The sequence below is a fragment of the Stegostoma tigrinum genome, chromosome 29, assembly GCF_030684315.1.
Source record: "Stegostoma tigrinum isolate sSteTig4 chromosome 29, sSteTig4.hap1, whole genome shotgun sequence".
Classification (NCBI taxonomy): Eukaryota; Metazoa; Chordata; class Chondrichthyes; order Orectolobiformes; family Stegostomatidae; genus Stegostoma; species Stegostoma tigrinum.
The window spans coordinates 34,538,361-34,560,734 of NC_081382.1; the positions used below are offsets into that span (position 1 = coordinate 34,538,361).

Here is a 22,374-nt window from a genome sequence, read left to right on the forward strand (position 1 = left end):
GTATTTTCTGTTTCAATTTAAGATTGGTGTTTTATTTATTTTCTGGCAACCAATCAATATCAGCCCAAATTGATTTAATTTTTAGCCTTAGCTGATCAGTGAGTTGACCCATATCTGGAGAGAATTTTAATATAATTCTCATACATTGAAACATTTGTTTAAGTCTTCTGCATATATAATTTGGTAGGGCTCTTGTGATGCAACTCTATTGCAGGTAATGAGCCCTATCTCTGAGCCATGAGGTCCAGTTGCAAGTTTCATCTACCTCAGAAGTATGTAACAGCATCACCGAACGGGTTAATGAGAAAATTTTTAGAATAATTTGGTTATAATTGCATTTTACAGTCATCGCGGGCCACAATAACACAATTAAACACCTGGGGCCTGATTCAATGTAAAATATGCTTACAGGTCACTTTTTGAGCTTGCTAATTTTCTGCAAATAACTAATTAACTGTTGGTACTTGGTGTTTGACTTAATTCTTAGAATACCCTAAGTTCTTGACTGTGAATCTCAGTACTAGATGGGTAAAACAGCTTGCACCAATGACATAAATTTTGCCTCCCTCCCTTGGGTGAAGCACCTGTCGACTACATATTTTACCTCAGTTGCACAATCAAGACTGTGGAGATAATCCTTGTTTGTTATAAGCTGGCACCGATGTTTGTCAACGTTATTTTTATGAAATGGAAGTACTGAACTTTCTCCCTGTTTCGACTGAAGATGTGACTTAGGTTGGGATAAATCACCTCCAGTACCTTAAAAGGTTCACATTTGATCATAATGTGATCTGTTAGCAGGATATTTGACCATAGAAAGTGTTACAGACAAGCCTAAATCTGTTCTCAGCCAAAAACCAATCATGAACAGAAATTCTCCCTCCCTCATCTGAAAAAGTGCTTAGGCCAGCTATATCACCTTCCTGCTGAAGACCAGTTTATTCAGCACAAACCTGGGACCTTCTCATTTGTATGGCTTAGTATTACACTGGTTGTTGTATGTTTTAAACCGAAAGTAAGAGAGGGGAGTTCCAGTCCCCTATGAAGTGCTTATAAATCTCCTAAAAAGGACAGAAGTAGTAGTTTGTTAAAGTTTGTTATAGGCAAACTTTCACCGTTATTCAGTGCTTTTCCTAATGAGTAGGCAGTGATGAGCAATTTTATAAAGGCTAAAACTGACAAGACTTGGCAGTATGGATAAGGTCAGGGGTGGGTGCTTTTTTTCTATAAGCTAATTAACTGCCAATTGGTGGTCAGGGATTATAATATTTGTTGTGTGTCATCTAAATTGTAATGTAAGTAGAACTCAGTGCACATAATATTTTATGTCCAGTTGCACCAGTAATCTTGACAAAAGTAAATGTTTTCCTTCTAGGATTAAGAATTGCTACACCCTGATGGGCATCTTATCTATTATTTAGTTCTGCTTTGGATTTGAGTCGTGCCTCACACAGCTGAAATGTTCATTTTTATATCAAGTAAAAATAAAATCAAAACTAAATCAAAAACAGTAAGTGAGGGTTCAATTGTGGACAAAGAAAATGCTGTTCGGAACAGAGTTACATAGATCACCAATACCTAGGATTGATGGTGTCGTTTGTGCAAGGTTAGCTGATCTTGGCCACTGTTGCATAGGCAGTCCAGCTGACTTCAACAATGAGCTAAGATGCAGAACTAATGAACCAATTGCTAAAACATAAGAGATTCCTACTGGAAACTGCATGCAAGGACAGTGACAAGTAGTAATACAGCACTTCTAAATGGAATAAAACATTCCAAGGTTCTTCACAGAAGGCATTATAAAACGAAACAAAACACTGAGCCATACAGGAAGATAGTCAACAGGGTGGTTTTGAGAAGTGTCTTAATGGAGGAAATAGTGAGGAACAGGCATAGGACATGTAGGAGTGGGATTCCAGACCTGAAAGACTGGGCACCTAGAGATGCAGCCATCAATATAGGAATGATTAAAATTGGGGATGCACAAAAGGCAAGGAATAAATGAGCACAGATATTGAGTCGATGAAAAGAGGAATGACAGGGCAAGAGGCTTGGTGTATGTTCGACTCAGATAGAGTTCTGGATGACCTTTAGTTGATAAAAGGCAGACATTCAAGACCATCCAAGAGTTTCAGTTGAGGGTGAGTGGATATAACAGTGAAGTCAGGCAATATTATGGACATGGGAATAGGTTTAGTGGTGACCAGTGCTACAAAGGGAGGAGTAAGCAAGTCCTAGAGACAGTGCAAGTTACTGGAGAGACTGTGTTTCTGGTGTGCCCCATGAACCAACAACTTAAACTAATTTCTATGCTCCTGTCAGAATAGAGGTCAACTGATTGAGGTGTGGGGGATAGTCAGAATCCATAGACTTGGTCTATTTTATGAAATAGAGGGGAGAAACAGAAAAGGAAATACAAGTAACAAATCAGTCACAAATGTCCTAGTAAAAAATCTTTTCTTCTGTATTCTGCATATAACAGAAGTATTTTCAGACAGATGAATACCTTATTAATTAAAAGTTTATTGATGAAGAAGCTATATCATGCTTCAGGGCATTAAAGTGCAGTACCAGCAGCTGATCCATGTAGTTCAAAATTTTAGCTTTAGCCAATATCGTTACACAATTCTAGCCAGAAGGAAGATCAAATGAAGAACAGTTCAGCTAACATCCAAATCATTTAAACTTTGAATTGTTCAGCACAGTAAGCAGGCAGCCAATTGGTCTACTGCTAGAAGGAGCTGTACAATTAGGAATACGTCTCTACAGGAAAAGCTGGCAAGATTATCAAATATATTTTCAATTCCTCACTGAATGGGGTTTGTTCTGCAAATCTTCTCTCTCACTTCTGGTTCTTTAGCCAATTTTGTTAAATCCATTTCCAGTTATCAGTAGGCTTAGTATCCAAAGTGAACGCTGGAGTTCTGTTTCCCTAGCTACATTGCTAAACTTTCAATGTCCTGACCAAAACTGAAACCTCAACCACCGTCATTAAGCAGGTTATTCAGTCAGGCAACTTGTTATTGGTGAGAACTATGGCAGCGTTCCTACCTCTGGACCAGGATTCAAGTCTCACGTGCCCCAGAAACAACAATAGTCATAACATTGCTGAACAGATTGACTGGAAAATATCTGACTGAACTTTTTATATGCAATTTAAAAAAGAAAATCACTTATGGGACATGGACTTCACTGGTTCACTAGCATTTATTGATCATCCCCAGTTGTCTTGAAGTGGTAGTGGCAAGCTGCGTTCTTGAACCGCTGCAGTCCACATGCTGTAGGATGCTCAACAATGCCCTTTGGAAAGGAATTCCAGGATTTTAACCTAGTGACACTAAATGAATGATAATATAATTCCAACTCAGGACGGTGAATGACTTGGAGGGGAGCTTGCAGTTGGTGGTGTTCTCATGTATCTGCTGTGTCTGATGTATCCTTATCCTTCTAGTTGGAAGAAATGACAGTGGATTTGGAAGGTGCTAACGATCTTTGGTGTATTTCTGCAGTCCATCTTGTAGATAGTACACACTGCTGCTACTGAACGCTAGTAGTGGAAGGAGTGGATGTGGTGCCAATCAACTGGACTGCTTTACCTTAGATAGCATCAAGCTTTTTGAGTGTTGCTGGAGCTGCACCCACCCAGGTAAATGGGGAGAATTTCATCACATCCCTAACTTGTGCCTTATAGATTGTGAAAAGGCTTTAGAGTGTCAGGAAGTAAATTACTACAATATTCCTGGCCGCTGACCTGCTCTTGTAGCCATCGTGTTCATGTGGCAAATCCAGTTGAGTTTTTGGTCCGTGGTAACAACCAGGATGCTGATAGGGGGTTCGGTGATGTTAACAGCACTGAATGTCAAGGGGATAGTGGTTAGATTGTCTCTTATTCGAAGTGGTCATTGCATGGCCTTTTTTGGTATAAATGTTCATTAGAATGTTAATTAGCTGGAATGTTAACAACAGTAACAGCAATAGTTTATTTTTAAAGAAGCCTTTCATTGACGACAAAAGTGCTTTGGGGCAATCTAAAATTGTGAAAGATGCTCATATTTGTTCCATTCTTAAGTAGAATAGTATGTAACAAGTGATTCTTTTGTGTTGAAAGAAATAATATTTGGGTGTTAAAAATAAATAGCTATTAACGAGGTAGAATTTTAAACTAACTTGCTGCCTGAGTGTTTGAATACAGTTTTGTCTCAATTATCTGCATTGTTTGGTGTATTATGGTAGCTATGAAAGACCAACACCAAAGCAATCATACTCCATTCTGTTCAATTTCCATTTTATGTTCTTTACATCTCAGTTCCAGGTTTTTCCACTACACAAAGCAAATTAAATATGACCTTCCCAAAGACTCCGAAATTAACATAACGCCCCAGAGTGTGGTTCTTGAAGGGGAGATCTTAAGACAGAGATCTGCTCTAAGAAGGTAAGGTGGCTCTCTACAGTAAAGTTTTACAGTGAGCCTATAATACTAATCACTTATTTAACTGCATATGCATTAGCTCCTTTAAGGCAGTAAAAACATCCCCAGGTACTTCATAGCTAAGCCTCAGCGAAGGTAGAAAAAATTGGGGAGATGATCAGAAGTTTAACCTTTTGAAGAAGGCTTTTGAACGTAGGGAGAAATGTGTTATGGTACAGTGGTTTGGGAAGTGAATTCCAGAATTCAAAGTTGTGGTAGCTAAAAGCTTTTATGTTCAATGTAAACCGTATCAGTGTGATTGAGCAAAACAAGGGATGATTTCACAGATTTGGAGGTTTTGTGTGCTTGAATGTGTTATTTTTACAAAAAGGGTAGTTGCTGTGTTAAATCCTGAAGAGGAGTCACATCAGACTCAAAATGTCCTTTTCTCTTTCCACAGATATCGGCAGATCTCCTGAGTTTCTTCAGCATTTTGTTTGTTTCAAATTTCCACCATCTGCACGATTTTGCCTTTATTACAGCTTAGACTTTTGCTTGAGTTTGGTTTTGCCTGGAATCAACTATAGTTGTTCATTTTTTAATGCATTCTTGGGATGTGGATGACACTGGATTGGCTGTCCTGGAAAAAGTGGTGGTGAGCTACCTCTTGAACCAGTGTGGACCATGTGTTGTAGGTTGACCCACAATACCATTAGGGAGGGAATTCCAGGACCTTCCAACAAAACTGAAGGAATGGCAATATGTTTCAAGGCAGGATGGTGAGTGGCCTGTAGGATGATGTTTCTATTTACCAAGTGTCCTTGTCCTTCTCGTTGATAGTGACTGTTGGTTTGGAAGGTGCTGTCTAAAGATATTTGGTAAATTTCCATAATGCATCTGTAGATGGTACAGGCTGTTGCTGGAATGTTGATGATGGGGGGAGGTGATGCTTATGGATTGCTGCCAATCAAGTCAGCTGCTTTGTCCTGGATGGTGTCAAGCATCTTGAAGTATGTTGGGGGCTGCATTCACTCAGTGGGCAATATTCCATCATACTCCTGACCTGTGCCTTGTAAATAATGGCCAGGTTTTGGGAGTAGTAGGAGAATTACTTACGGCAATATTGATCACCTCTAACCTGCTCTTGTATCCACTGTATATAAATGGCTTGTCCAGTTTAGTTTTCTGGTCAAAGGTAACCCCCAGGCTGTTGATAATAGGAAATTTATCAATGGTAACATTATTGAATGACAAGAGGCAATGGTTAGATTGTCTCTTATTGGAGATGGTCATTGCTTGGCATTTGTATCGTGTGAATGTTACTCGTCACTTGTCAGTCCAAGCCTGGATATTGTCCAGATCTTGGATACATTTGAGTATGATCTGCTTCAGCATCTGAAGAGTTGCAAAAGGATCTTTACACTGTTCGCTGACAACTGCAAAGTCCCGCTTCTGGCCTTATGATGGAGGAAAGAATATTGATGAAACAATTGAAGACGGTTGGACCTATTTCACCATTCTGAGGAATTCCTGTAGAGATGTCCTGGAATTGAGATGACTGACATTCAATAACCATCTTCCCATGTGCCAGGTATAACTCCAACCAGTGGAGAGATTCTCCCAATTCCCAATGAGTCTAATTTTGCTACGGCTCCTTGGATGCCACACATTGTAGAATACAGTCTTGATGTCAAAGGCAGTCAATCTCATCTGACCTCTGGGATTCACCTCAGTGGTCCATGTTTGAACAAGGGTTGTAATGAGGCCAGGAGCTGAGTGACCCTGGCAGAACCCAAACTAGGTATTACTGAGCAGGTACTGATTGATTGTACTGTTAATGACACCTTTCAACACTTTACTGATGATTTTAACTGAAGAAACCCAGCTGATGTGTTTCTGATAGTGAACATACATACAATCAATGATTAAGGGCTCTTGTGGTGCAGTGTTAATGTCCTTCCCCTCTGAGCCAGGAGGCCTGGGTTCAAATCCCAAATGCTCCACAGGTATGTAATAAAATCTCTGAAAAGGGCAGTTAGAAAATAAGTACATTGTTGTATTAATCGGCAACAATCAGCTCATTTTTTTATGCTCAAACTTCAATCACCCAAATAAAAGGGAAGAGGGGGTGAGGAATTTGGGGAGGAACCTGTTTTTATAGCCGCAGTATTTATACCGATCCAGTTCAGTTTTTGGTCAATGATAATAACCAGGATATTAATACTGGGAAAATCAGTAATGATACTTCCATTAAAAATCCAGAGACGATGTCTAGTTTCTCTCTTGTTGGAGATGATCATTGTCTGGTACTTGTGTTGCATGACTGTTGCTTGTTGCTTATCAGCCAAAGCTTGAATGTTCTGCAGGTCTTGCTATGTATGGGCAGTGAGTGCTTCAGTGTCTGAGTCATGAATGGGGCAAAATATTGTGGATCATCAGCAAATACTCTGCTTCTGACCCCATAATAAATGGAAGGCAATTGATGAAGTAGCTGAAGCTGATTGGGTTTAGGGCATTACCCTGAGGCAACTCCTGGGAAATGTGGCATGGCTAAGATGATTGGCTTCCAACAACCACTTTCTTTTATGCTAGGTATGGCGACAACCAATGAAATATTTCTCCCCAGTTCCCATCAATTCCAGTTTTGCCAAGATTCCTAGACATCATACAAAGTTAAATACTGCCTTGATATTGACAGTTACACTCACCTCATCCCTGGAATTCATCTTTTTGGTCCATGCTTGGACCAAGTCTGCAAAGAGATCAAGAGCTGAGGTCCTGGTGGAACCATAGTTGAGCATCATTGACCAGGTTATTTCTGAGCAATCCTACTTGACAGCACTATTAATAACACCTTCCAACACTTTGCTGATAATTGAGAGTGGACAGAGGAAGCGATAATTGGTCAGGACTGATTTGTCCAGCTTTGTGTGCTTAGGACATGCCTAGTCAATTTTACACATTGTCAGGTAGATATTAATATTATAATTGCTTGAGAATGGCTCTGTTAGGGGTGCAGCTAGATCTGGAGGAAACGTCTTCACTAGTATCGACAGATTATCATCACAGGCTTTGCAGTTTCCAGTATTCTCAGCCGTTTTTTGATTTCATATAGAGAGAATTCCTAACACACCGATAATATGAATAGGAAGACAGAGCTCACAAAAAAACAAAGCAGCACTGTGAGGAAGAGGTCCTGCAGCTGAGATGCTGGCTCTATTCTTTCTTTTGTACTTCATTTTTTTCTTAGATTTAAAACAAACATAATTAAAGAATGTTTAGTTTTCTGCATTGAAAGCTTTGACATTACTTATTCATCTCAGAGGCTTTTATATATTTGCAAGTTTAATCAGTGAGTGTCAACATGATACTCAAGAATTATTCAAGTATCAGGGACAAGAGTTTTGTAATGATTTTGTTGGAATATGGGAAATCACAGAAGCTTGTAGATTATGGAGAAAGAGAAGGATAAGCCTGGGGATCAGAAGCAGTGAGAACTTCTTAAAATTACCAGATCTCAGTGGAGTACATTAAATTTAAAGAATGCTAAGAATCTTAAAATAGATTCAAACAGGTAAGCTTCGTTCAATGACAATAACTGTGTAAGGTTTTCTTTCTAATAACAGGTTGATGCCTATAATTTTCTCTATATACTTTTAACATGATTGTTTCACACACATTTAATCACTAAAGGGGAGAATTAGTTTTCAATTATTTTAGGAATGGAACAGCCATTTTAAAATTTCAGTATGTGTAACTTAACAAGCATGCTCTAAACATGTCAATTCATATCACAGAAAAGAAATATTGATCAGATGCAGATAAATAATAACATTGTTTAACATGCCTCATTATAATAATTTAGAATGAAATACTAGTCCAGCTTTAGGCTAATTTCTTGCCACAAAGTTATTTATTTACTTTGGCTAAGATTCAATCACATGCAAGATGACAATTTTGGAAGGTACTTCACTCTATGCACTTCTAATGGTTGACTACTGTATGGCATTCAGAGAACACAGCAATGCCCTTTCAACTTAGGGTATACTGACAAGGATGATGATCGTTAAATAAAAGGATTTTACCTGGATTTAATGGGGTTCATGGGGTCTCTGTTATTAGCTGAAGACCAGGTGAGAACACCATATTGCCTCTTTGTGGGAAGGACTGTTGCAAAAAGCATCACTGAGACACGAGATAGGATAGTGGGAGGCCTTCCCTGCAATGAAGGACCTTGGTGATACAAGTCCTATTCATTCAGAGCTCTTCAGATTGGCAGTGTTACAAGGAGAGGTTCATCTTTGGACCTAGGTCAAAGATAAATGTTGGTGAAGAGGAGGATTGTGGTTAACAGATGGGTTGGAGGTGTCAAGGGCAAGAGGATGATGCTGTGTCTACTCTTCTTACCAACAAAGGCTCCTTGATCGGGCAAGAAGTGCCTTTGTGTGAAGTAATCTCTTGGGAATCAGCAAAAAACCCTGAATAGGTTTTATTGTGCTCCTTCCATAAAGATATCGCCTGTCTACTTGGGTGTTAATATTGATATAAGCTTCAATTAGGCATTAATTTCCCATTTAAGGGGTCAACTGGCAGTTGTGTGGGAAAGCCTGGTTATTTTCAGATTTGTTTAGGGTGATGATAGGAAGATGGCAGTTTTCACCCTAATTACATGCTCCCAAGCCACCATATTCACCATAGTGCAGGTCACTAAATTGCATCACATTTTTTCTATGACTACACAATATCACACCATCAATTCAAATTTACTTGCCAAAAATTAATAGGCAAAACAATGCAGTCACGCCTAAAGGAATTCTCAAGGGATTAAGTACAACATTGCTTAAATCCAATGTAGTTGACTTTGCAACTAAACAAACAGCTAAGTGACAATCAATTATAATAAATCAGAACAATGGCTTTCCTTCTCATTACATCAAATCATAAAATGATTTTGTGCAGTAAAGGCCATTCGAACATCATTCAATTTTAATTAGAGTCAATTTGCTCAATTGATCTTGAGATTATAGAACCCATACAAAGTTTCAATAATGTTGTGGCATGCAGCAAAATATAGAAACATCTTGATCTTATTAAGATGATGTTAAAAAGCAGCATGATTCTATTCAGATGGGAAGCCTCAATTAATTAAAATAGCAGAAATTAAACTATTTCCAAAACTTTCAGCAAAGTATTGTTTATCATGTTGACAAATTAATTCAGGAGTGACATTTATTTTAGGATTAATGGCTCAGCAATATGAAGTAGTTTCTTGTAAAAAAACTTTTTTCATTTCAAGTCAGTTATACATTACCTCAAATTTCTGACTCTCTTGTCGCAGTTTTTCAATGGTTTGCTCAATTTCTGCCAGTCTGGGATCCACAGTCTCCGGCCTACCCAGTTGAGGATTCTTTATGTACGCATCCTTCATTTTTATTAAACCATCTCTTGAGGATTAAAAAATATAAATTCAGTACACCAATTTATGCTCGAGTTGGAGTTTATTCGAACAAACCAAATTAAGGTAAAAGTTATCAATTACTAGATGATTATTTGTTTTGCAAGGAGACTATTAGACAAATAAACATCAGAAGCATCATTGGACTCTATAAATGTTAACTCTCTCTACAGATGCTGCCAGGCCGACTGACTTTCTCCAACATTTTGTTTTTGTTGGATTCTGTACAAGGTTCCATCTACCAAAAGCACTATTTCTTGAAAATACAAACCAGCTTTCTACTAACCTTTTGGATTGATCTTTCTACATGTGTACTGTCTCTCCCCATGCATCTGTCTCAATGACTTAACACTTTGAACATATTTTTCTTTATTCATTCATGGGATGTGGGTGTCACTAGAATTGTTATCAAACCTTAATTGCCCTTGAACCTTGTGGCTTGCTCAGACTCATCAGAAGGCAGGTAAGAGAGTCAACTATATTTGGTCTAACATACTTTGGTCTTCAGGTAAAAAATGGCAGATTTCCTTCCATAAAAGTGATTAGTAAACCAAATGAAAATTGATAATAAATTCATGGTCACCAATTCTGAGACTTGCTTTCACTTCTGGATTTTACTAATTGAATTTAAATTCTACTGGCTGGAGTGGAATTTGAAATGACATCCTGGAAAATTAGCTGGGGCTCTGGATCACTTGTCCAGTGACATGACCATTACACTATAATCTCTTCACGGAGCTCCAAGTCCATAAATTTATGCAATCATTAGTCTATGATCCTTTATAACCTTACGCTTCAATACACAGACTGATGTCATCAGCAATTTGGATACGTAACATATTTCTTCCTCCTCATCATTAACGGTGGTAACATCACTCGACAAGCAATTCAGAGATCCAACCTATTAATCCAGGGACAACAGCCTGAAATCCTATGCTGATTCAAATATCAAAAAAAATGTATATGCAAGTGATACTTTCTTATTTATTGCAATGACAATGCGATATGAACAAAATTTGGGCAATTTGAAAATAATTCAAAGACATATTATATTATTAGACCTGATAAGGTTGATATAAGAAATTAAATGCATGCTGGTGCTGTAGAGTTGAACAGACTGTGGTTCAAGTTAAAGCACAAAATGGACTTTGCTATACTGTATGCTAAAACTGAAAGTATTCCATTTTCAATAACACAAACGTGAGAATCTCTTCAACGTAAATGTTTTAAAAATAAGTAAAATTACTTCAAATAATTTGAGTAGGCCAAAAGATTTCTTTGTACACGTTATGAATTTTCAAGATGATCCAACATCTCAAGCAGAGATCTCCAAGCAAATGCTTTTATGACATTACTTCAAAAAGATCATGCCAAGTTAACACCATGTGCCTCCATCTCCTCTAATTCCTTTAAACAACTAGTTATTTTATTCACAAACAGAAACAAAGATACTGGAAAAGCTCAGCAAGTCTGGCAGCATCTGTGCAGAGAAAATCAGCGTTAACGTTTTGAGTCCAGTGGCCCTCCCCCAGAGTTCTGAGGAAGGGTCAATGGACCCAAAACGTTAACTCTGATTTTTTTTCTTCACAGATGCTGCCAGACCTGCTGAGCTTTTCCAGCAACTCTGTTTTTGTTCCTGATTTACAGCATCTGCAGTTCTTTTGATTTTTAGTTTATTTTATTGATAAAGTGTAAAGTCTCCTTGCCTTCTTCTTTGATGCTGAGAAAACTAAGAAGCTATAACAGAAACTATGCGGAGTTAAAAAATAATCGAATGCCAAATTTCAGTGTAAGAAGGTTCTTCTTCGTTGACTCATCAAATATTTAATGGTTTAATATTTAATTTCTCTAACTTTTTTAAACAATCAACTAGCCGGCTAAAATATTTCCCGAGAAACAAATGAATGGATATCAACAGTAAAATGAGAGTTAATTCCAATTTGAACTTCAAATAAGTGAAGATGTGAAGCACTCACAAGAAACTTTTAACAGATGCTTACTGATGCCAGTACTGTCATTAGCTTTTAAGTCTTTTTTTAAAACAAAAAAAAAATCGGATGTAGGTGTCACTGGTTGGGCCAACATCAGAAATGTAAAGTGAAGCACTTCGGCTGGAAAACATTGAAAGAGGGTACAGGGTCTTGGGTTCATATGTGTACAGCTCATGAATGGTGGCCACATGTACAGTGCAGTTAAAGGATACAGTAACCTCAGCTTTATTAATAGAGGCATAGAGTACAAGAGAAGTCAGGTGATGTTGAACTTGAACAAGATACCTGTTCGACTTCAGCTGGAGTATTGTACTTGAGTACAGGTGTGGCACCCACATTATAGGAAAGGTGTGAATGCTTTGGAGACAGTGCAGAAGCAATGTACAAGAATGGTTCTAGGAATGAGAAATTTCAGATATGAGGATAGATTGAAGATTAAATGCAGCTGACAGAAGATTTAGTGGATTTTTTTTAAAATAACGAGCAGGCTGGATAGGAGAGCTGTTCCTGCTTGTAAAAGGAAGAAGAATGAGAGGACATTGATTTAAAGTGACATGCAAACAAAGCAGGGGTGATATAAGAAATTTTTTTTCGCACAAGTAGTTAGGGTATGGAATGCACTGCTTGGAAATGTGATACAGGCAAGTTCAATTAGACAATCAAGGGTTCTGGATGGTTATTTAGATAGAAATGGTGTGCAGGGATTTAGGGAAAAGGTGGGAGACTGGTACTAAGTGACAGAACCAGACAGGCACAATGGGCTGAATGACGTCCTCCAATGCTTTAACAATTCTGTGATTTATTACCCATCTCTATTTGCTCTTGAGAAGGTGGTGTGAATCGCCTTCTTGAAATGTTGCAGTCTGGATGCTGCAGGTAGTTCCAAAATACCATTAGGGACAGAATTCCAGGATTTTTACGTAGTGAAAATGAAGGAAGGCAATATATTTCCAAGCCAGGGTGATGAGTGGCTCAAAGGAGGTCTAGTAGGTAGCGGTGTTCACATTTATCTGCTGCCCTTGTCCTTCTAAATGGTAATGGCCTCGAGCTTTGAAGGAACTGAACTTCTACAACGTATCCTGTAGATAGTAAATACTGCTGCTACTGGAGTCAGTCGTAGAGGAAGTGAATGTTTGTGGATGTGGTATCCATCAAGTGGGTTATTTTGACCCTGATGGTGTCAAGCATCAATACTCATCCAGACAAGCTGAGCATATTCCATCACACTGCTGACTTATGCCTTGGACACAGCAAATGTAAAAAAATTCTGTATTATGTGAAGCATCACACTTACTTTTGATCAGATTCTTTCTGGATTTCTTTGTTAATTTCATCAATTTTTTGCTGAAGTTTCTTTCTTCGTTGCTCTGGTGGAAGATTGCTGAAGTCTTCTGGTCCCGAACCCTATCCAAATTGTAATCACCATAGTCAGTGTCTCAAGCAGGATTTATATTTTTGCAGTCATACTTCTGTTTCGGTGCCAAACTTTAGCAAAGCGACAGTCATTTTAAAAAGAAACCTTTCCTTGCCAGGAGTTCTTGTCTGTCAAAACTAAAATATTTTAGCCTTTTGGCCATTACACAGGCCATTTGCCTGCTTTAATAAACAATTAACTAATTCTAGATACAGATACAGACATGCAGGCAGTACATTTTTGATTTGACTTGATGTTAGTGTACTGTTTCCTGTAACATTTTGTACTTAGTTCAGAAAATAATTCCTAACACAGTTGAAACTCTTACATATTTGCGTGCATTTACTAATAGTATTCTAATTTCTTCATTATTGCCAGTTGAAATTCTTTTGCAATTTTGCCGGTCTCCCACTATCAAAGGATCCCCTGGAAACACTAGGGAATTGAAATGTCATTTCTGATGCCTATTTAACAGTACGTGCCCCAAGTTTTCAACAGTGGATAATGCAATTGGAAGAAATCTTCCAGAATTGGAGGTAGAAAGTGAACCTGATGAATGCCTGGGCCACATCTCTTCTGCTCTATAATGATTTCAGCTCTAGACTGTACAACAAAGAGGTGGTCTACTCGACAGCTAAACCAGTATGAACAGGTTATCAATTGGAAACAGTGCCCTTGATGTTTGCACAACTGAAGGACTAAACCTAGGGCAGGTGGGTGGTCACTGTGAATCACCATTTGCCCTTGCTTACAATCCCCATATCCCTTTTACCCCATAATCCTGAACACCAGAAACAATCTTCTATCCCCTCCATCCCCCAGCACCTCAACCCCAAACATCATCTGTATGAAGGAGAGATTTTAGCACAGCCATTGCTTTGCCGTGGGACTGCTGGAGAAGTTGACCTCTGAACTAGCTGCCAATTCTTAGCAACTGGCATTTCCTTAATTCTGGTAGAAAGCCCAGCTGTCTGCTGGAGGTTTGGTGGGCTGTGCCATCTTTGTCGATGATGGGCTTCCCTACTCCCAACTCTTGTACCTTTGGACTTAGTCAACACTTTATTTTGGAAGATTCCAACCACGTTATAGTAAGGGCAAACCATAGAAATGAAAGCTGTTAAAAATATGAGCAGCTGCCTATAATCATCAAACTAAACGTTGCCATAATTGGGAGAAATGAAAATAACCTAACCGCTTTTAGAATCTATTACCACACACACAACGCAAGATGCTGATCATTCAAGTTTATCTCTTGGCATGTTAGCTATTCAAAAGGGTATAATGAGGGTGAAAATACAAAAGGTAGATCCTGGTCAATGTTCCCAAAGTTTTCTTGATGGTTAGCTTTACACATTTGGTAAGTTTGCTCTAAGGTCTGCCAGATATTAATTATATTAACACCTCACTAAACCCACAACATAATTGTAGATGAAGGTTTACATATACCAGAAATAAATTTTCACACATAAGTTCCTTCTGTGAAGGTTCATTGATTTCATAATGTTACTGTGTGTATATCAATTCATACAATGCTTTTAAACAAATGAATGTCGGCGATCAAACACATTCCAATTTTGAATTAGATTAATTCTAAATTGAATATCCATTCACGGTGAATGGCAATTTTAAAAGTTTTGCATAGCAGTTTCATGAATAGGTGAAGTTACTGAAACAGGCATTCCAGTAATGCTGAAAATACCATCAATGATCATTAGAAAGGTGTGACTGGAATTGTTTTAATGATTTTTCTTGTGTGAATGGAGATGCATGCATTAGGCGAGTGATAAAATTTCTAACACCTCTGTCTGCACCTTTAAGTGATCTTAATTACTCTAAAGAAGCTAACTCATCTTTTAAAGAAACTGAGAAATATTAACACTTCGCATTTTTGTTTGGAGTTTGAATTCTACTACGCAAAACCAAAGCATAGAAACTTTCAAATATCCAAAAGGAGCTTTAAAGCAGAAGTAGCCATGGGTGCCTGGAAGCAGCATACTTTCAATTCAATGGTTAAATATATTGAGCCGACTAAATTCTTTATCATCTCAAACATGCGCTGCAATAAGTTCTGCTTACTACATTATATATTTCCATTTCAATACATAACATAGTAACTTAATTGTTCTGTGGTGCACTGAAATTTACAATCTGAGCATTCATGAAAATCATTGCAAGTCCTGAATGATTGATTGTTCAGTGAGGATAAAAGAAATTATTTTGAAAATTTAATAATACTAACATACTATTATTAAACAAGTTAACTAAGTTAAATGAACAACTTTTTTTTTTTACATGGACGTAGCTTAAATAGAGTTCCCATATATTTGGCTTCATCTCTACGACATGAAATAGCCTTCCACCAGAGAAAGTATTACACTAAAGAATTAAACACAAATGTCACAAGGTATAATTTCCAATGTGACATTCTTCACTGAATAAGTATGTACAGATAAAATGCAAAAGTCCGATTTTAAACCTGAAAGGAGGACTGTTGATAAGCTGTCACACTTTGACTGCAACACAGAACACATTTAACCAAATTCTTTATTTTTGTACTATTACTGCATTGTATTCCATTATGATTCTGTTTACCTCCCTGAGCCTCTTCTCAGTGACTCATTCATACAGATGGGTAGTGTATCAATGCTAACATTAGGGCAGAAACGTTTATAATTTCCTATCTGCTATAAGTAATGTTTATTCGAAATTTTTTACTTGACTGTAATGTCTCTTCTTCAACGATGTCTTATTTCTAACTTATTTTTTAACCTCTGTAAAGTAATGCAATGAGTTTTTATTTCTCTCTAATGTCCAAGATTTGTACCAAGGTACTTGTACCTAAGATGGCGCTAGAACTAGCATACATCGTAAAAGCTTTTTACTGTATTTCTACAATGGAGTACATGTGACAATAAAGAATATTTTGTCTAGGCCAGATTATTAAGTACATTTTAGTGCTGGTGCCCTGCCATTATTCAAAGTTATACTGCCTCTGGCCATTAAAAGCCAACAAGCAGTAATGGGTGGTTACATGGCATGGAGTGTGGAGGGATGGGGAAAACAGCCTGAAAAAGCATTGGCCAGGAATTGTACAAAACCAAAAGATGCTGCATTTCCTTAAATGTCCGAAGTCTTTTGTAAAAGAAGTGTTTAAAATCCTGCCTTCTGTCTATGTAATAACACAAGGGAGAAATAACTTTGAAATCATTTTTGCATTATTTTGGAACCTAACTATTTGTACATGTCACTTAAATTAGTGCCAAAGGTTCAGCTTTCATAAATTCTAATGGTATGCTCTTATTTAGGAGGACCTTTTGTCAGATATAGCCTTCAGATTTGTCCAATCTTGAAATCTCTTTGTACAAACTGGAGAGACAGTATAAGAAAAAAAGCAAAATATTGCTGGAAATTGGAAACAAACAAAGAATGCTGAAGAAACTCAGCAGATCTAGCAGCATTTGTCAAAAGAGAAACTCGGAGTTCACATTTTCAGTTCGAAATGGCACTTTTTCAGAACTTCAGGAAAGGAATCATATTGGACTCAAAACGGTAACCGTTTCTCTTTCCAGAGGTGCTGTCAATCCTGAGTTTCTCCTGCATTCTCTGTGCTTGATATCAAAAGAGGAGTACTATTTTCAAGTGTGTTCAGGAGAAGAGAGACGTGGTGTATATGTACATAAGTCATTAAGAGTGACCAGACAGGTTGACAGTGCTACTTATAAAGAGTATAGAATTCTAGGAGCTGGGAGGTTATAACGAACTTCTTTAGGACACTGGTTAGACTTCAGCTGGAGAACTGCATCCATTTCCGGAGGCTATATTATAGGGAGGTTGCAAATACATTTAAGTGTGCAGAAGAGGTTTACAAAACATTTCAAGAGATGAAACACTTCATTTAAGTGCAAAACTGGAAACATTGAGGGCGTTTTCCTTGTAGAGGGGAAAGATAATGGGAGATCTTATAGAAGTTTGGGGTGGCACGGTGGCTAAATGGTTAGCAATGCTGCCTCACAGCACCAGGAACCCAGGTTTGATTCCATCCTTGGACGACTATGTGGAGTTTGCACATTCTTCTTGTGTCTGCCTGGGTTTCCACCAGGTGCTCCAGTTTCCTCCCACAGTCTAAAGATGAGCAGGCTAGGTGGACTGGACATGCCAAACTGCCCATAGTGTTCAGGGATGTGTCAATTAGGTGGATTATGGGGGATAGTTCTGGGTGGAATGCTCTGAGGGTTGGTGTGGACTGTTGGCCTGAAGGGCCTGTTTCCACACTGTAGGGATTCTATGATCTAAGTTTCCAAAATCATGAGAGGTCTACACAGTAGACTCATAAAAGGATTGAGAATCAGATGGTATAGTTTTGGTTTTTTTACAAAAGAAGCAAATGCAAGTTGAGGCAAAAAAACATGATTTTTGGCACAGGCAGTAGTTAGGATCTGGAATACGCTGCCTGGAAGGGTACTGAGCACAGGTTCAACTGAAGCATTCAAGGGCAGCAGTGAATAATTATTTAAATAGAAGTAATCTGCAGTAATAAGAGAAAAAGACAGAAGATTGAGACTCAAGTTAAAATGCTTAAAGAGCTGGTGCAGGCACAATGGGCAACATGGCCTCCTCCTGCACTGTAATTGTTCTGAGATTCTGGCTGCATGCAAAATTATGATGCAGAATTATTGAACACTGAGCGTGAAGAACCTTTTTATTTAGGTTGAGTATTTAGCCTCATGGTTATATATTATACTTCTTTGCTTCACTTGACATTGGAACTTCAGAACCCCAGTATATGTGTAAACCCCAAAGCTGTGATATCCCTTCAAGCTTTCTTAACTTGATCTGAGTGTTAGTTTCACTCTAAAAATTACCTGTTCTTTTGCCAAAGAGGAAAAAATATCTCACATTGGAAATATTTCTTGAATATTCTTTTCAATGTACAGATGAAGCAACTGCCAACAAAGTCAGTTTAGGATTTATGTGTTTTTGAGTTTGTGAAAAATTGATGAATGCTATCCTTTCTGGATAACCTGATTTTAACTTTGGGAGGCAAGTTCTCAGATTTCTAAAGAATGCTGTTGTTTCGAGAGCATTGTGTCAAAATACGTAATGTTTTGTTAAGCGTTTAGTAGCATTATCGGAAACAAAAGAAGTTTTAAGCAAATTAACTAATATTGAACAAGAAAGGATAAATTAAGAGTAGCTTCTTTTCAAAGTATTTCAGACATGATCCGTAGAAGTCACTTTTTAAAAAATGCAGTTAAAATTCTGACAGCTATACAGATAATATGAATAATAAGAGCATGGCCGAAATTCATGTCATATCAGTTTGTTTCATGGAAACATGTTTTGGCTAGTAATTTCTGTTAACTCTGTCACCTTTATTAATGCGGCCTCCCCAAATTTTGACTCTTGCAATTCCATTATTCCTTCTCTGTACGGTGAATCCATGGTTTAAACTGCTGAAACTTCAATAACCGATATTGCAAGAGAAATACTTTCCTCAGTATAAAAGAGAGAAAAATTCTAGCCTAGCCTCCTAACAAAGGTTTTAAAATATAGTTTCTTCACCTTTACAAAAACAGGAGAATAAAAGTTACCAGCAATGATTGATGAATATTCTGATTAATATATAACGGGTATGCAGGCATGAAAAGAAATTTTCAAGTCATTAGTAAACTTTCTATTTTCAATATGTGCATGTACTGTGCTCTTTGGAATGTAGAAAATATTCTGTGTTGATCTAATCGCAATACAGACCACATGTAAATTATTTTCAGATTGTGTGATTGAACTAATATGCCAGAAGCCTGCACGTGGACAACTAAAATTAACACAACATGTGCAAATTTGCTTCGATACACAAACTTACTACAGAAAATACAGATAAATTATTTAGTTTATTAGCATTACAAATAAGACATATGAAGATCAACAGAAATAAAGTGCTGTACTTTTAATTGCACATGTTAGTTGCTTAAAGTTTTGATTAAACAAAGACACCATGATCACCTCAATTAGATTACAGGCCTGTACAAAGTTTTCTGATAAAAACAATACATTGATGGACGAAAGACAAATTAAAGGACTGTCACAATTAACTTTGCAGGTGGTTAACAGGATTGGTGAATCATATTAGAACTTGAACAGACACACAAAATGCCACATTGCTTACCAGTTTGAGAGAAAGCTTCACGCAAAATTGGAGAGGAAAGGTGGAAAAAGAGAAAAGATTGACAAGTCAATAGAAAATGATTACGCATTTGTAAATACTTCAAGAATTATCTGTATTGAATGAACATTGTGAACGTTAGTGAACCTGGTTCATAAGGAAGCCATCTTTAAATGATCCATGAAGATGTGAAAATTATACTATTAAAGTACTACTAAAATAACTGTACAATATCAGTGCAACCTGTGGACAGTACCATATAAGAACGTGAGAGATTGGAACAGTTAGGTCATTACGTCTATTCCTACTACATGCTATGTACAATTCACTCTATTGGAAATTGTCCAATCCATTTTACTTTCTAAAGCATGATTCTGTCAATCGAAAGACTAAACAAAATCCTAAGACATCAATCTAACTTGCATCCACCGTTATATTTTCATAATTTTAGTAGCTTGGGGTCCGTCAGACTCTGCAAATCAAATATCATTCTTACATCCCAAATTTCCAGTTGCAAAGCAAATGTTCTCTTTGGTCTTTCTGATAGGCATTAATACAACTGCAAATTAAGTCTAATGCAAGTTTATTAGTGACATTCAAAATGACATCCCAGGTCTCACATTCTTTGTCACAACCACTATTTTCATCTTTTAGCAGCTCCTTCTCATACCATTATTTAATTGAAGTGCCTTCAGAATATGTAATGGAAAATATACATTGGTTATTTACAGATCACTAATTAGAAAAACTGCCATTTACTACTTGCTTGTGAACTACAGAGCCATACATCTTAATGAAAAATAAATATGATGTTCTTTTCTGTTACTCATCCTCTGTTCTACACAGTATTATAAGGACAATACAACATTATTTAAATTGCAGACAGCTCAATTTTCTCATTTTCAATCCTTTCTGTCTTTCATCTCAAAGTATAGAATTAAGACGTGCCATCTTTCATAAAGAAGGAAACGTTGGTATCTAGTACACCAACAGTGGTCTGATCAATAGCAACGTGTCAAATATATTGAGATTGATTTTGAAGCCTGCAGACAACTGCATTCTAAGGCAAAGTGCTTATGATGAAAGTTTAAACTTGTAAGTACAGATTATTGGAATGAGGATATTATTACATGTTCTACTATGTTATTCAGATAATTTGCGAGCACCACATATGAGAGTCAAGCAGAGTCTTTTCCACCAACTAAAAAATGTTCAAAAAATATAAGATTTTCAGTCGTGTCCTAACTATTGCTGAAATTCAAGCCCACAGTTATTCCCAACTGTGATCAGATTACAATGAATGCCACTTTAACTAAGCAAGACAAACAGTGATGAAACACTCTGCTTTCAAATGATGCTTGAATCACTAACTTGGCTAAAAGCTCAAGATACTTACTAAACAAAATTGAGTAATTTTCAGTGATAGACAACTCTGAGTTAAAACCTACATCAAACTTTGATTTTTACAGTCAAGTGCTTAACTTCTATGGTTGCCTTCTACCAGTACTATGGTTTCTAAATACACCAGCAACCATCAAAGTGGAATTTAAGTATCTTTTCCCCCACTGTGTTTTATAAACACAAGTGTTTTAAAAATAGATTTGAAGAATAAGTGCTGGATGGGCTGAATGGTATTTGTTTCCCATGCCCTTGTGGTCAGTGATTCGTAGTTTTCAACGGAAGGATCAGTAATGAAAGCCAACGAATAATAATTAAGTACAGCCGAGAATATTGCTCTTGCATGTCACAAAACTTACTGCCAAAACCATATTATTTACATTCCAATAACATTACAGAATGGCCACCTTATGAACCTTAGCCCAGAACAATGAAGATGTAACATAAGCTTTCCAACAGACAAACTACTTGCACAGCACAAACATGAAAGCTTCACATTTAATATACTACTTATATCACACCCTGTGGAAAAACTAAATGGGATTTTAAAATCAAAATTTAGCTCAACTAAAAACTAGTACTATTAAAAATGCTTTTAAATTGCTTTTTAAAACTTTCAGATGGAAAAAATACTCCTTTGGGGACGGAACATTTAATTAAAAATAAGAAACTAAAATGACAAAATAATATTTTTCTGTATCAAACATAAACTGTCCTTAAATTAAGTTCAATGGAGTAAAATCCTTTTAAGCCTTTCAAACTGACTCTTAGTTTGTGGATAATTCAAGTGAGATTGAGTCAGAATAACAATTGTCAGGTATTTAAAACAGAACCAAAAATGAAGTCAAAACAATGCATAACCAAATCAAACAAACAGAACTGATCTGAAAGCTAGGAAACTGGGGATAGGCAATAAATTCTAGCCAAGCCAGTGATGTCCATTATTTTCAGAATAATTAATTTGGAAATGAATGACAAAGTTTCATAACTAACAAAATTCTAAGTAAATAAAAATGTTACTCTACACTGTACGTCCTTCTAGTATTAGATAATTGCACATTAAATACAAAGTATTTATTCTGGATTCAAAACTTAATTTACTTTATTCAAAAATGCAAACTGAAGTTATAAATTATCTTATGCAAGATTCAATTACTGTAAAATATTGCAAAGTTAATGCATTACCTCAGAAAAAGTACCAGGACTAGCTGCAACCCTGATATTAGTTAGATGCGATCTTAAATGTTACAAATGCTGTTCAATAAGTTAATTCATTATCCAAAATATTTTAACTACAGCTAGAAAATTCAGAAATGTGAATTAATGCCCCAAAAGCAGAATCCATATCAGCATGCCTTCTTAGAAATTACACCATTAATTGTGTATTTGCTATCATCAATTTCAATTTTTGTTTCATTCCACTACACTTCTTTGGTTTCTCTGCAGCATTATTTCCCTACTGAAAACATGGGTAGACAGATGTGCTTACATCACTGCTCAGAGATAGCAACAACATAGGTATCCACTATACCATAGATTAGAAGA

At 37.0% G+C, this 22,374-nt stretch overlaps 1 protein-coding gene across 9 annotated transcripts in view; it reads right to left on the reverse strand.

Annotated features, from left to right (window-relative positions):
* Positions 1-22,374, reverse strand: part of LOC125465296 (formin-binding protein 1) — a 235,830-nt gene that overhangs the window by 32,921 nt on the left and 180,535 nt on the right. For 7 of the 9 annotated variants that reach the window (XM_048558582.2, XM_048558583.1, XM_048558584.2 and 4 more), the window contains 3 exons: positions 19,435-19,449; positions 13,149-13,258; positions 9,720-9,852 (listed from right to left, as the gene is read on the reverse strand). In XM_048558582.2, coding sequence (XP_048414539.1) covers positions 9,720-9,852; positions 13,149-13,258; positions 19,435-19,449 — 258 coding nt within the window. The remainder of the gene's footprint in view (positions 1-9,719; positions 9,853-13,148; positions 13,259-19,434; positions 19,450-22,374) is intronic. The other 2 variants (XM_048558586.2, XM_048558591.2) reach the window with 1 other exon arrangement.